The 15,414-nt window shown below is 56.7% G+C and overlaps 2 protein-coding genes across 2 annotated transcripts in view; both read left to right on the plus strand.

Annotated features, from left to right (window-relative positions):
* GRK3 (G protein-coupled receptor kinase 3) overlaps positions 1 to 8,070 on the plus strand; it is a 60,337-nt gene extending 52,267 nt beyond the window's left edge. Inside the window, 3 exon segments of the mRNA XM_039560844.1 lie at positions 166 to 302; positions 1,247 to 1,360; positions 1,869 to 8,070. Coding sequence (XP_039416778.1) covers positions 166 to 302; positions 1,247 to 1,360; positions 1,869 to 2,030 — 413 coding nt within the window. The 3' untranslated portion in view covers positions 2,031 to 8,070.
* A 48-nt stretch (positions 8,071 to 8,118) lies between these two features.
* The window catches only part of MYO18B (myosin XVIIIB), a 56,978-nt gene continuing 49,682 nt past the window's right edge, over positions 8,119 to 15,414 (plus strand). The window contains 9 exon segments of the mRNA XM_039561332.1: positions 8,119 to 8,136; positions 9,188 to 9,337; positions 11,160 to 11,315; positions 11,409 to 12,449; positions 12,685 to 12,751; positions 12,950 to 13,062; positions 13,240 to 13,416; positions 14,258 to 14,456; positions 15,085 to 15,227. Coding sequence (XP_039417266.1) covers positions 8,119 to 8,136; positions 9,188 to 9,337; positions 11,160 to 11,315; positions 11,409 to 12,449; positions 12,685 to 12,751; positions 12,950 to 13,062; positions 13,240 to 13,416; positions 14,258 to 14,456; positions 15,085 to 15,227 — 2,064 coding nt within the window.

Here is a 15,414-nt window from a genome sequence, read left to right on the forward strand (position 1 = left end):
CAGCCACAGCAGCTGTGTAGTTAGGGCAGAACTGGGGCTGTGTGTGTGATCTGAACCTGCTGAGGGCACGGCGGGTCCAGGGCTCCGTCCCCTCCTCACAGAGCTCACGCAGAATGCTTTAGGCTGCACCTCCTGTGGCTTTGCTAACATCTCCTCTTGGTTTAGATTATGCCCTGGGGAAGGACTGTATCATGCATGGATACATGCTCAAGCTGGGGAACCCCTTCCTGACTCAGTGGCAGCGGCGTTACTTTTACCTCTTCCCCAACCGGCTGGAGTGGCGAGGAGAAGGAGAGTCCCGGGTGAGTGAGGGGCCCTGGGGAGCTGTGGTGGAAGGCAGCTGGAGGTGAGACACACATGGAGTGCCCAGGAGTTCTCCTGGGGAAGGAGTTTTCTCTGAGTTAAAAGCCCAGTGGATTTGAGTAACTTCTCTCGAGTCTCACTGTAGTTAAGGGGTAGCTCACACTGCACGGAGGAGACATAAAGTTGTCTTGAGAAACCTGTTTGCTCTGTTTTGTCGTGTTTTTAAAGGATTTTGGTAGTTGATGGTGTTGTTTTTCATTTAGGACCTCTGGACTATTTATACAAAAAAACACAAACTGGTAAGGTGACAAATGCTATAGCATTTTGTTTCCAAGAAAATGCTATAGTGGCTGTAGTGTAGCCCAGCTGTGCTCATGTGCAGGGCAGATAAATTGTATATTTAAGTTAAGGAAAGGTTTGGAATTTAAGACATTGTGTCCTCTGCAGTCCATAGGGAGAGTTTTCCTGCACACTGCTGTGTATGTTCTCTTTGTCAGTGTTCAGTGCTGAAATATTCCCTTTCAGCTCTTTGAAATAGTAAGATTGGCTTTGGTTTTTGGTGGTTTTTTTTTTTTTTTGTAATAACAGTAATGCTTGAAAAATGTATCAAATTATATGCAGCTCTTGAGGGGAAATAGTGAATATTCTGTTTGCAGACACACCTATTTGTAGATTCTTATTTCGTGCTGTCATTACTGGCTTTTAGAGCTGATATTTTGTTGTCACTATTGAAGCAACCAAGCCCCTTGTAAATCTCTCTTACCTTCCTGTCTATCTTTAGTTGATGACCCAGCCTTCAGAAATAAATGTTTGTGTAATGACACTTAATGTTCATAACTTAATTCATGTGGGTAGTCCAGGAAAATGAGATAGTGGCTTTATTTGATGGGCAACAGGTGGGGTTTTTTTCAATTAATTCTCTGCTCTTTTGCACATGCTGCAGCAAAATCTGCTGACAATGGAACAAATAGTATCTGTTGAAGAAACACAAATTAAAGATAAGAAATGCATCTTACTGAGAATTAAAGGAGGAAAACAGTTTGTCCTACAGTGTGAGGTAAGACTTGTTTTTTGATAACTTGATCAGATTGTTTTGCATATGATAAACAATTGACAAGTTTTTCAGGTCATCCTGTTGCATGTTAACTAAGGCACTTGGTGAAGCAGAGCTGAAGTGTTTATCACAGTCGAGTTTTGAAAGCAGGAAACCTGCAGCTGTGCCAGTTCCTGTCATGGATTTCAGTGGTATTTGGGCCAAAACGAGTTCAGTTTATTAAATAGCTAAAAGCTCCCAAACTGCTCAAACTCCGTGTGCTCCAAGGGCCTCGTTGGCTCATGTGTCACTGTGGGGAGCTGCTGTGTGGAAGGGGGAAGTGCTCAAGTCCTCAAAACATTGTACCAGCCTTCGTTGGGGTGATGGAGAAGCCAAGGGCTGCGCGTGGGCAATACCCAAGTTGCTCATTCCTTCGGAAAATTAAAATAACTTCCCTAAAGTGCTGTCTGAGCGAGAAGATGCTGTTGGCCGCGTAGGATGAAGTGCCAAACTGCTTCTGTGTCTCTTGCAGAGCGACCCCGAGTTTGTTCAGTGGAAAAAAGAGCTGACAGAGGCTTTCACTGAGGCCCAGAGGTTGCTGCGCCGGGCTCCAAAGTTCCTCAATAAATCCCGCTCCACAGTCGTAGAGCTCTCGAAGCCCCCGCTCAGCCACAGGAACAGCAACGGGCTGTAGGAGACACCGACCACGTCCCCACAGGGAGAGCTGCTTGGTGAACCTGCAGAGTGTCCCAGAATCCTTGTGAATGAATGACTTTGTGCAGTCCTGGACGCGGGAAGTGCTCGCAAGAGGAGGAATTCGATGTTTACAGCGTGGGATCACGTCAGGACTCTGTCTCCGGAGGCTGTGCAGACTGCAAGGGTGCCGGGGGGGAGACCCTGCCCCTGGAAGTCACCAAGCGGAGAGGCTGCTCCTTGCTCCCACGCGTCCCCACCCCCGGCGGGGCCCGGCCGAGCTCCGTCCCTCTGGAACTACTGATGGAAGGAAGAGGCTTTTCCCTGCCGTGCCCTGGCTCGGCGGCCCCGGGCCGGGGCTGGCGCGGGTGCTGCTGGCTGGGTGACGCTCCCGCGGTGGCACCGACGGAGCCGGAGCTGCCGCCTGGCCGTGGTGGGTGCCCCTCACTCTGTCGTGTTGCCGTGTCCTTCCCGACCATTACTGCTGACTCTCTGATAACCTTGCTCCATACTGCTGATGATCAACAGTGTGACTCTGATGCACTTCAAAGTACTGAATTCTAACTGTCCTGTGGTTTAAATGTTATTGCTACTTCATGGGAGCGTTGAACTCGAATTATTCCCTGGGTTTGTTGTACTCACTAATAGTAGCTACCACCGTTTTGCTTCTTCTACGTATATGCAGTACTATAACTGACACAATAGAGTAATAATTTGGTGAAGAGGAATTTATGGTAGCTTCATCTAGTGCTCTGTTGTATAAATTGACTATTTTAGCACAGTTTTTAAAGAGCAGATTCCTTTTGACAAGTTTACAGTGAACATAAAGACAGTTCTTTTCCATTTCAGGTCAACTGCACTTTTTAAAAAATTAAAAAGAAATGATTCAAATCCAGTGCATTGTAGAGCATGTGCTGGGTTCCGGTGTGTGTGGGTACCTCGGTACGTATTCCGGATCACTCCTCAGTCCTGGGACTCGGGATCCTCCTCTGCTGTACACAGGCGTGTTCCCATAGCATAGAAATCCCCAGAAATCCCCAGTTCCCCCTGGAGCCCGGCCCGGGAGGTTCGTGCACATATCACAGCTCAGCTTGGGAAAAGATCTCTCGTTTTCTGTTCTGAAGAGTTCAAACTGCCCACATGGAAACCAGTGTGGGAAAAGTGAGTGTGGAACTGACAGAACGAGCTGATCAAATGCTGGGTTTATGGTAATTCTGCTTGGGGCATCAGGTGTGTTGGGTGGAAGGTCTTGCTGAAGGAAAGGAAAATCCTGAGCTGCCCCACAGCTTCCAGCTGGGACACAGCTTCCAGCCCTGGGTGTTGTGGTGGTTTGTAAGAGAGAGGTCAGGGCTGAACTTAGCTTTTTTTCCAATTCAGTGAACACCTTAGAGAAGGTTTTTCTTCCCAGCTACAGAGGTACAACTCTCCCAGTCCCTGAAGACAGTGGAGCTGTGCCTGTGTAAGTGGGAGCAGAAGTTGTGCGTGGTTTGTCGAGCGTGTGTGGCTGTCAGATCACCACAGAGTTCCTTGGAGAAAAGTAGTAAAAGTGGCTCTGTTTGCTTCTGCGTAGGGGCTGGGTTTGCTGCAGAGCTTGTGCAAACCTTGACTGACCACCTGGGGCTGCACCAAAGGGAAAATGCATTCTGGAAAATACCCCCAGTGAGTCAGTGGTTCCTTTCCATGATTTTTTTCCCCCCCCCATTTATTTTCCAAATTATTCTGTATAAAGAGTACCAGCCTCTCTGTCATTCCTGTTGAGCATCTCAGCTCCTCTGTAAGGAGCAGTGTCAGAGGTGATTGGTCAAAGGTTGTGTTTGATGATCTTGGAGGTCTTTTCCTACCTAAATGATTCCATGATTCTGTGTGTGGTATTTAACAAGTGTTTGGGATAGAAAATGTCCCATCCCGCTGGCTGTGGTTCAGCTTTCCCTACAATACCATGCAATGCTCGTATTTTCCTCCTTGATTTAGAAAAAATCTCCCTCAGATGGTGTAAAAACCTGCTCACAGTTCTTGTGTAACTTGTTTTTACTTTCTTAGTCCCTGATCAGTTCCATTCTTCTCCTTCAGTTATTTTCCATGGCTGGGTTTCACTCTCACTCCCTGTCAGCAGATTCCGGTGCCGATGTCAGGGAGGGAGGAACAGGTCATCAGCTGGGAAATTGTGCCTCAAACCCAGAGATTTTTGTATGAAATGAAGGCTGTGTATTGACTTAGGGTAATACATCTATTTTGGAATGTGATGGAGTTGGGATGGCCCCGGAATACCCTCGTTATCCTGGTCCTTGCTGCCCCATCCCGATGGGAGGGGCAGGAAAAGATTTGGATTTCTTTAGCCAGCTGATTTATTGACAATTTAAAGTAGCTGTATTTTTTTGACTTGTATCCAACTGTGCAGCTAGGAGAGGAGAGGTTATCACAGGGACAAACTCCCGAACGAAGCTGGGATCCCAGTAAGAAACGAGGGCTCTCTGTGGAAGTGACTGGATGTGCTGGTGTGGAGGGAGAGCTGGAATTGCTCCCTCCAAACCAGAAAAATCTGGGATACTGCCCCAGACTGCTCCTTCCTGCTGTAGGAAGCAGGGTCTCTCAAGCTTTTGTTTTGGACAAAGATTTCTGGTGGTGTTAATTTGCAGGAGGGTCTTTGTGTGTTTAGGAACCCCTCGTTTATTCGGTAATTATGTTGCAAACTCATGAGACCTGTTAAAGAAACACTTACTTTGGGGTGTTTTTTGTGTTTTTTTTTTTTCCAATCCTTCATCCAAGTGTTGGCCATCCACTTCTCCAAGTGTAAAACTTCTTCCTCTTAGTTGTGTTTGAGCTTTTTGTGTTCTTGTCCCTGGTCCAGTAGAGCCTCAGCTGCAGGCTCACGGATTCTTCCCAAAATGCTGCTGTGAGAGAAGCTGGTGTAATGCTGGAGTGGATCCAGCTGGGATTGACATTCCTGGTATGTTCCCCCACCCCCCAGCAGGCTTCAAAAAATCTTGGAACAGGCTAATAATAGCTGGAAGTGTGTCTGGGAAGGGAAGCCTGGCAGGTAGGGAGAGCAGCTCCGGGGATAGACCTGGGCTTAGCCACATTCGAGTTTCCCTCAATTTCTTGGGGCTGTCCTGAGCAGGGCCAGGAGTTGGACTCTGATGATCCTTGTGGGTCAGGATATTCCATGATTCTGTGACTCAGCACCTCCCCTTTGGAAACGCAGCGGGAGTTTTGCCTCTCCCACTTCCATCAAGGGGTGAAAACCCAGAAATTGAATTGTGAGGTTGGGTTTGGCTTTGAGATATATCAGGTGTTTGCAGCCCGGTGTGGAGGAGGTGGAAACGCTGCTTTGTGCTAAAAAAGGCTTGTTCTGGTTGTGCTCCTGCCCGTAGTGGACACTGCTGGTGGCCAGAGGAGCTCTCAGGGTTGATGTTCCCTGAGCAGGACCAGCCCCAGTTCTGGGGTGACTCGGCATCGTCATCCCTCGGGTTTACAGTGAACCAGCTCATGAGGAGTGGAATCCCTGGAGCTCTGAGTTGCTCTTTCCCTGGCAGCTGGTCAGCTTTAGGACCAGGTTCCTTGATTCCACGTCCATATCCATGTCCCGTGGCCGTTGGCATGGCGGTGTCACCTCCCAGCACGTGGCAGTGACACAGCTCCTCTGCCTCTGAGGTGTTTGCACCTGAAATATCCCTGGAGGAAGGACTGTTTGAAGTGTACAGTAGACAGTAAATAATTCTAGTTGTGTTGATTAATGAAAGGAATGAGTCAGTTCTACGAATTAAAGAGAAAAAAAAAAATCTGAAAAGTGTATTTTGACAAAGCATAGTATTAATTTTAATATTGTAAAAAAAAAAAAGGAAGATATCTAAAATATACAGAGAAGATATGTATATCCAAATGTCTGAGGAGTTTCAAGATAATCTACTTTTGTTTCCTGTTGGTTTCTATTCCATGGTGTACATATTGTGTGGATGGAACATTGGCTGTTTTAATACTGTTGTTAAATTGTATTTTTATTTTGTGTTAAACTAATCATCACAGACTCAGCTTTATTTTGTTTATGTAAAGGTTGCTATGCTCTGTAGGTATAAACCCGAGAATTCTATTTTAACAGAAAAAGCATTTTATATTATTTATTAAATACATGTTTCTCCAACTTCTGACATTCCACAGAATTTCTGCTCTGTATGTGTATGGAAGTGGCAGCTCCTTTCAAGCAGGATCAGCCAGCTTTATTCTGTTTTTCATGACAAAGTGGGGATAGATTCCCTGAGGCTGTGCAGCCCTTCTCTCCCAGCACAGGGACTCCAGGCTCTGTCAGGACCATCTCAGGTAGCTCCTGAATGCAAAAACACCTGGGAAGCTCTTGCAAATCCACCCCTCAATGTGGTATTTCCAAATTTCCCCTTTATCCCTCAGCATTCCCAGAGCAAGCGTTTTATTCACAGGAGTCTGTGCTGAGTTAATGAGAACTAATGACCCAATTTGGGGCAAGGAGTCAGCTTGGTGTTTGATCCAGCTCAGCCATCAGGGAATTGCAGAGCTCCATCATTCCGAGGGGAAGGAGTGAGCGGAGGGAGAGCCTGGACCCAAAACATTCTTACTGGAGCTGGGTTTGGTGTTTGAGGGGGATCAGTGATCCTAAAAAACAGGATCCTGAGGCAGGAGCAGTGCCTGTCCCATAGCCAGGGCCAGGGCAGGACCCTGCTTCGTGTCACATCCCAGGAGGGGAGTGGCTGCCCCGGGACCCTGCAGGGACTGTCCCTCGGGGGTGTGGGGAGGGTGACCCCCAGGCAGGACCCCCCTGTGGTGCCACTGCTCCAGGAGCTGCTTCTGCTGGGCACATCTGGGCACATCTGCAGAGTCAACCCCGGCACCCCCATCCCTAGTGAAGTACAGAAATAGCCCTAAATTTATCAGTTCCTAAAAATAGTTCCAGTTGCAAGCATGGCCTGTGAGTTTGAGGAATACTTGAGGTGGAACGTCGTGTGCTCTTGAATTTCCACCTGCTCTGAATTTCTGCCGTGGTGGGGCTGGAGGTGTGTTCTGGTCAGGGCTGATCCCCGAGGCTTTTCCGGGGTTAAATGTGGCATTTTCCTGCTGCTGAAGTTCTCTCCTTGCTGAGGAGCTGCCTGGGGCAGGGAGGGATCTCTGCTGTGCTCACTCTGGAGCAGTCTCTGCCTTCTTTCCCGTTTCCCCCTCTGATCCCATTGGATTTTGGGGTGAGCTGTAGCCTGAGGTGTTCCTGGAGGGAGGGGGGAGCTGGTGGTGGGTGAGACTGTGCTGGTGGCATTGTGGCTCTTTAATGTCACCCCTGCAAAGGTGCCCTGGTGGGGACAGTGCTGAGGCTGCTGGCCTGGGGTGTGTCCAGGTAGGGCTTTGGCAGAGAACCAGGGGCCAGGTGCAGGAAGGTGGCTTTGTCCAGGGCCAGGTCTGGTCTGGGTTTGTGTGACACGATGTGTTTCCAGGCTGGAAAAGGAGATGGGGTGAGGTATGGGCTGGGAAGAGGCTTTCCTGTTGGTAGCAGGCATCTTCTGCCTGCTCCCAGACAGTAGATGTGGGCAAGATGGCACAAAAAATGCGTGTGAAAAACAGAATAAAGCAGGAACATCCTCGGAGAGGGGATTTGTGAGCACTCCCAATGCCTCACTAGGTCCTTCAAAACAAAAAGGAGCAGATTCACACGAACAGCTACTCGTGATGAAGGAAACGATCGAAAAGAGAACCTGTCCAAAATGTGTAATGAATGGTAAGCAAAGCCAGGATCTGTAAATAACTTTAGATATTGTATCGATGAGATCATTCCTTGTTTTATGTACTTGGCTCTTTCCATATTTATTGTGGGGAGGAGGGTCCCGGTGCCTGTGAGCTGTGGCCTCGCTCCTCACGGACTGTCCCGGAGTTTACAGCCCCGTCGTGGCGGGTGTGCCACCCTCGGTTCTTGCCGCCAGTATTTTTTTAACGGATTATTTTGGCACAGCTAAGCTGCTTCTGTGTGTTGGTCAGTACAACTGCTCTCCTACGACCAGACCCCAATAAAAACCGTCCTTTGCGTGTGTGCCGGCGCCTCGTTCTTTCCGTGTCACCTGTCCCTTGCCGCTCCGGCCATGAGGCTGTACTGGGCCGTACTGGGCCATACTGGGCTGTACTGGGCTGTACTGGGCTGAGCAGCTGCCTGCAGGGCACAGCTGGATGGAGCCCATGCACCATTGCCCCGCTGCCAGGTAAGTCCCTTCACTCCCCCAGCCCTGTGCACTGCGTTTGTCCTGGTTTTTCCGAGGGACACACCAGCCGTGTCCTGCGGCTGCGGCGGTGCTGGCTGTGCCAGGAGGCCCTGGAGTTGTGTGATAGGTGACCAAGGGTGGCTTTCTGCAGTGCCACCTGGGAAGGATCATAGAAACTGCGTGTCCTTGTGCTGTCCCGGGTGGAATTGGGGTTGGTGAGATGCTTGGGCCAACCCTCAGTCTCCTGCCAGGTGACTCCACAGTGACAATCCCATTTCCTTTCTTACTCCAGAGCTGTTCTGGCTGTGGGTGTTGATGTCCTGGATGTGTCAGATGTGGAGCAGCCGAGGTGGGGACATTGCACCTTTGCAGCTCAGCTTGGCCTGAGCTGGTGACCTGTATCCTGACTGGCTGTCGGCTGCTGGGGCATGTGGGACACAGGTCCTGCTGGGCCCGGGGGGTCACCCTTTACCCCATGTGGTCACCACGTGTCCACTCTGCTGCTCCCCTCCCACCTGCCCTGGCCGGGTGCTGACCACGCTGGTGTTGGTGCCAGGGGCTATTTTGAGCTCTGTTCTCAGGTCCTTCTCCAGCTCGGCCCCATCTCAGGGCGGGGGGAACTGGGGTGCTCTGGGGAGCCCCGTGCTGGGCTCCCAGCACAGAGCGTCCCCTCGGGCAGCACCAGAGTGCCCTGGATGGGCTCACACCAAACCAGAGCGGTTGCCCCCGTTTCTTTGGGGTGCAGCGGTGTGCACCGGGGGGGGGGGGACACAAACAGTGTGTGTGGGGGGGGGCACGGGTGACACACGTGTGCTGAGGAGAGCACAGGTGACACGCGTGTCCCAGCCGGTGCAGAGGCCAAGGAACAGGAGGGCCCCGCGGTGCCTCTCCCCAGCCGAGGCCCCGGTGCCACCGCCGCGGGTATTTTTAGCAGTGACATGTGTCACCTCAGCTGCCACCGCGGCGGGGGCGGGGGGAGGCGGCTGCTGACCCTCTCGGCGCTCCCCGCGCTGCCGCCGCCGCCGCTCTCGGCTCGCCGGGGTCCCGCGGAGCCCGGTGCTGGTGTGGGACATCAGCTCCCTGCTCCCACCGCCCCCACCAGGTACCGGCGCTCGGGGGGGGGGGGGCTCTGGGTGGGGGTCGGGGTCCGGTCGGTGCCCCTGGGCCGGGAGGGTTATTTTTAGTTGGGAATGGATGGCGATAGAGGCAAGCCCCGGCTCCGAGGGCGGCTGTGCTGCGGAAAGGAGCACGGCAGGGCAGCGATGGGAGCGGGGCTGGGGACGGGGATGGTGCTCCCTGCCCTGTGCAGGGTGGTGGCTGGGGACCCCTCAATGGCCTCGGCTCGTGGCACGCACCAGGGTGGCAGCGGGTCCCAAATAAGGACCAGACCCAAGCGCCCGGGGCCCAGCTGGGGCTGCATCCTGAGCGGAGGGAGCGCAGTGCTGGTGTTGGTGGTCCCGGGGCCCCCCGGTGCCATCCTGGGTGCTTGGTCAAGGCACGTCCCCTCCGTGCCTCAGTTTCCCCGTGTGCCGGGCAGGACGGAGGGTCCCGCTCCGGCCGGGGGGTGACAATGCCCTGTCGCTCGCCCCCTCCGGGCTCTGCGGTGCCATCGGGGCCACTTCTGCCGGGGCCGGGGAGCCCGGCCGGGGGGACAGCGCGGGGGCAGCGCCGGTCCCTGAGGCCACGTGGCGCTCGGGGCAGCCGCCCGGGAAGGCAAGTGACATTCCCCAGCCCGCTCCTGGCCGCTCCCGCGCTCCTGCTCTTTACTGTACAAGGAGATGCGGCTGCCGGGGAGCGCAGCAGGGCCGGGCGAGCCCCGACGCGCTCGGTGCATGAATGATCCCGACAGGTGAAGCCGGGGTCAGCCCCAAGTGGGGCACGGACGGGCTCCTGCGGCCACCCAGCCTGGGGCCGTGGGGTCCCACCATCACCCCCGTGCCACCAACCCTGTGTGCCACCACCTCGCCACGCTGCCTGATCGCTGCCAGGGCTGGAGGTGGCCGCTGGTGGCCGTGTCCCCCCTAACACTGCCACACCACCCCGTCCCCTGCCGTGCCGCGAGCTCGGGTGGGCAATGCCCGGCAAGGTCACGGTGCTGCCGGCGTGGCACAGCTCTGGGGCCAGCGGCAGCCCCTGGCTAACTCTCTCCTCTCTCTCTGCGCGGTGTGTCCCCACGTGTCTCCGCACAGCACCGTCCTGCCTCGCCGCCACCATGGCCATCTCCTCGCGCCTCGCGCTCTGGGAGCAGAAGGGAAGTCTCGGTCCAGGCTGGCACTGGTGGTGTTTCGGGGCTGGGTGCTCGGGCTGCCCGGGGGCTCAGTGCTGGGGGGGTGTCACTGCAGCAGCCCCCGGGGTCGCATCCCCACAGCTCCCTGTGCACTCCCTTGTGCTCTGACCCCCAGGCTCTGGGCTCCTTCACAGCCTCAGTGTTCTGGTTTGAGTGATTTTTGCCTGCCTGGGTGAGCCTGGCAGGTGGCCGCAGGGTTTGATGCTGGTGCTGCTGCTGGGAAAGCTGCAGGTAGTGGGGCTGGTTTTGGCCTGGAGCCTGGCTTGGAGGGACCTGCAGGGCTGCATGTGGCTGCGGTGATGCTGGAGCTGCTTCTTGCCTGGCTGCAGCCAGGATGGTTCCTCCTGTGGCCGTGCCGGGGCTGCTAGCACAGAGCAGAGCTGGCAGCACTCGTGGGCTCCTGCTGTGCCAGCCTTCAGGGGCTGCACCAACCTGGGCACTTCTCTCTGGGCTTTTCTTCTCAGTTCTTCTGCTCCCACAGCATCCCTGACCCAGCGTGGTGCCCACGGGTGCTCCGTGGCCTCGGTGGGAGCCTGGGCAGTGCCTCAGCCTGAGCAGGGTGCTGCTGCCACTAACGGGATGTGCTGGCTCCTGTCTCTGTGCCTGCCCTGTGACCCACCTCTGCTCCCACAAACAGATCCGTGACGAGGACCGGGGGCCGCCCCCGTCTGCACCCCCCCTGCTCCTGTCGGTCATCCCAGGGGGGTTCATCAAGCAGCTCGTGCGGGAGACCGAGCAGGAGGCCAAGGCGGCGCGGCGGAGGAAGGAGAGCAGGGTGGCCACCAAGGAGGAGGTGAGCACTGAGGGACCCCACGCAGCACCGGGGGGCTGGATGTGCCCGGGTGTCCCCAGGTGTCACAGCCGGCTCCTCTCCTTTGCTTGGCAGCCCGTGGGGAGGGACGGCGAGGCCCGAGCCGGGGACGGCCCCGCTGCCCGAGGAGGGCGGGCCAGCGAGGGGCCACTGCGGAACGGGCTGAAGGCTGAGGGGCAGGGGGGCAAGGGGGTCACGGCCGCCCCCCACAAGGAGCTGCCCCCTGAGAAGGCTGTGCCGGGGACCATCCTCAGCAAAAACCCGGCCCCTGCACCTGGCCCAGCAGTGCCTGCCCCCAAACCAGCAGAGACACACCCAAAAAGAGCAGAGACCCCCCGAAAACCAGCAGAGACACCCCCCAAAAAAGCAGAAACATCCCTCAAAACAGCAGCACCTGCTCCCAAACTGGTGGAGGCACCCCCAAAAAGAGCAGAGACCCCCTGCAAACCAGCAGAGACGTCCTCAAAACCAGCAGAAACATCTCCCAAAACAGCAGAGGCTTCCTCCAAACCATCAGAGACCCCTCGTCTAGGGGCTCCCAAGGTGGGAAAGCCATTCTGCCCTGGGAAGACCCCTAAGGACCCTTGCCTGGGGGGCAGCCCCCCAGCTCCAGCCCCTGCATCCAGCCAGGGCTCCCAGCGTGGCAACAAAGTCCCAGTGAAGGAAGGGGACACGCTCAAGGGGACAGTCCCCAAGAGCACCAAGAAGGAGAAGGGGACGCCCCCGAGGCACGAGGAGCCCCCAGCCAAGGTGAAAGCCCAGAGGGAGCTGTTGTCAGCCAGGAAAGAGCCAGAGAAGATGAAGAAAGATGTTGGAGGTGGCAAGAAGGAGCCAAGGGAGATCAAAAAGCCTGAAAAAACCACAAGCAAGTCAGAGGGGCTCAAGGGGGAGCCAGGAGGAATCCAAGAGAAGTCCACAGATGTGGGAAAAGAGGTGGCGAAGGTGAAGGAAGAGCTGGGAAAGGGTAAAGAGATGCTGAAGGAGAGCAAAGGGATTGGCAAGAGCACAGACAAGGACCAGGCTAAAGAAACATCGGGAAAGAGCAAAGAGATGAGCAAGAACACGGAAAAGGACCAGGATAAAGAGGCATCAGGCGAGAGCACGGACAAGGACCAGGTAATGTGTCGGGGTGTTATCTGGGGTTTTGGGGCCCTGATGAAGTTTTCTGGTTTCACGCAGCTCTTCCCGTTCCCCTGGGCTGGGCCGGGCCTGGCAGGAAGGTGGCCCCAGGCCTGGATGGGCAGCAGAGGGGCAGGAGTGTGGAATTGTCCCTGTCCGTGGGGCAAAGGCAATTTTGTTCAGCTCAGTTTTCCTCCTGCTCCTGCCCAATTCCCCTCTCTCCTCCCTGCAGGCTCCGAAAGACGTTTGGTACGAAGCAGAGAAGGTCTGGCTGCTCCAGCAGGACGGGTTCACGCTCGGTAACTCTCCTCCCTCTGCCCTGGCTTTCCAGCGCCGGGGATGAGACGTGTCGGGAGCAGGGCAGGCTCCGGGTGCCGTGGCCGGCTGTGCCCCGCTGGGGCCGGGGTTGGATTTGGCCCCTTGGCCTCTCCCCACGTCACAGCCAGCTCTGCCCTGGGCTGCCCCACTCCAGGGATGCTCACCAGCCTCTCGTTCAGCCACACAGCTGAAGCCAGACGTGGGGACACCGGAGCTGCCGGTGGGGAGGGTGAGAGTGCGCCGGGACGAGGACGGCACTGTCACCGAGGTGGACGAGGACAGCGTGCAGAGGGTGAGCCCCCTCCCCAGCCTGGGCTGGTGCAGGGACGAGAGTCCCGGTGCAGGACAGTGCCCGGGCACAATGATGCTTCTGCTTCTGGCTGTGCCCGAGGTGTCGCGGTGCCAGCGGGGCTGGCACAGGCCTGCCGTGACAGCAGAGCTCGAGGGGTCTCTGCCTCTCGTCCCGCAGACCAACCCCCCCAGCCTGGACCAGGCCGAAGATCTGGCGGCGCTCATCAGCCTCAACGAGTGCAGCGTCATGAACACGCTGCGGCAGCGCTTCCGCGCCCGCCTGCCCTGCACCTACGCGGGGCCCAGCCTGGTGGCCATCGCCACCGGCCCCGCGCCCGCCGGCAGTGCCGCGAAGGTGAGAGAGGGGACCTGGGGCGGCGGGATCTCCCGTGGGAAGAGGCCACCAACCCCCCTGGGGACAGTGGCGGAGGGCGCCGGGCGCGGCGGGGCCGGCAGATGGCACCGTGAGACCGTCACAGTGCGGGGACAGCCGGGGCCGGGGATGCTCTGGGGACGTTTGGAACCGGGGACGTTCTGGGGACGTTTGGAACCGGGGACGTTCTGGGGACGTTTGGGACCGGGGATGCTCAGGGGACGTTCGCGACCGGGGATGCTCAGGGGACGTTCAGGACCGGAGATGCTCAGGGGACGTTTGGGACCGGGGATGCTCAGGGGACGTTCAGGACCGGGGATGCTCAGGGGACGTTCGGGACCGGGGATGCTCAGGGGACGTTCGCGACCGGGGATGCTCAGGGGACGTTTGGGACCGGGGATGCTCAGGGGACGTTCAGGACCGGAGATGCTCAGGGGACGTTCGGGACCGGGGACGCTCGGGGGACGTTCGGGACCGGGGATGCTCTGGGGACGTTCAGGACCGGGGATGCTCTGGGGACGTTCAGGACTGTGGTTGCTCTGGGACACTCGGGACCCGGGTTGCTCTGGGGACGTTTGGGATTTGGGATGCTCTAAGGACGTTTGGGACTTGGGAATGCTCTGGGGACACTCAGGACCGGGGATGTTCTGGGAGGAGGATGCTCTGAAGATACTGATGGCCAGGAATGCTCTGAGGGTGCTTGGTCTTGGGGCTGGGGGTGCTCTGAGGACACAGTCTCAGGGGTTCTGCACCCTGAGGTGTGAATGCTTTCAGGATTTTCTCCTGTTTGGGATGTGCTCTGCCACTCTCTCCCTGCCCGCAGGTTCCCAGGGGCAAGCGGGACAACCTTCCCCCACACATCTGCTCGCTGGCACACCGAGCCTACAGGAACCTGCTGATGCAGCGGCAGGACCAGGCCATCGTCCCCCTGGGGCACAGCGGGGCCGGCAGGACCCGGTGCTGCCAGAGTGCCCTGGAGTACCTGGTGGGCACGGCGGGCAGCCTGGACGGCAGGGTCTCAGGTAGGGGCAGGGTCTCAGGTAGGGGCAGGGTCTCGGGTAGGGGCAGGGTCTCGGGTAGGGGCAGGGATGGCACTGGATGCTGGGCAGAGGCAGCACATGGAGGGGGCAGGCTGGGGGCACACAAACACACCAATCGTGGCCTGATTTGTTTCCCCTGCGGTGGCTCCTAAGCAGCCAGTGTGGCCACGAGTGTCACTGTCCCCGTCCCAGACTCAACAGATTTGCTGTTTTGACAAACACCGGCGTGAGCAGCAGGAGGGAATTACTCGAATGACTCCGGTGCTTGGGGCAGTGCTTTCCCACCTGCTCGGGTTACTGGTGATGCAGGAGGGAGCGTTGCTCAGCAGGCAGTGGCTTCAGAGGGCGTGGCTGGATTTTGGAGCTCTCTTGGGTGCACCGTGCTCTCGCAAAGGACTGAGGGGTGGCCTGGAACAGAGTGGGCAGGCTGGGCAGGCTGGCACATCCCCTTCCTGTCAGCGTACAGCCGGTGTGGGATGTTGGCCCCATGCCTGGCCAGTTCCCCAGTGCTGGGACAGACCCTGGGAAGAGCAGGCAGAGGTGAGGCAGGAGGAGATGACTCCTCCAGAGCTGCAGGGGGGTTGAGGGGGCTCTGGTGGTGGTTTTGCAGTGGAGAAGATCCAGGCGATGTTCACAGTCCTGGGAGCCTTTGGCTCGGTGACCACCAGCCACAGCAGCAGCTCCACGCGCTTCTCCATGGTCCTGTCGCTGGATTTCAGTGCCACCGGCCAGGTCACTGCTGCACACCTCCAGGTACCTGTCACCTGGTGGGATGGGAGGGCTGTGGCTGAAAATGGGGGTCCTTGGGGTGGGGATGAGCCACGCCTGTGCTGCACTTCCCAGCCAGGCTGGGCATGAGGAGCGACGCTCTGCTCCCTGCTCCCCTCCCTGCTCCCCTCCCTGCTCCTAAACCAGGGGTGACCAAGTGGCCCCTGAGCAG

This window comes from Corvus cornix, chromosome 15, assembly GCF_000738735.6.
Source record: "Corvus cornix cornix isolate S_Up_H32 chromosome 15, ASM73873v5, whole genome shotgun sequence".
In the NCBI taxonomy this organism is placed as follows: Eukaryota; Metazoa; Chordata; class Aves; order Passeriformes; family Corvidae; genus Corvus; species Corvus cornix.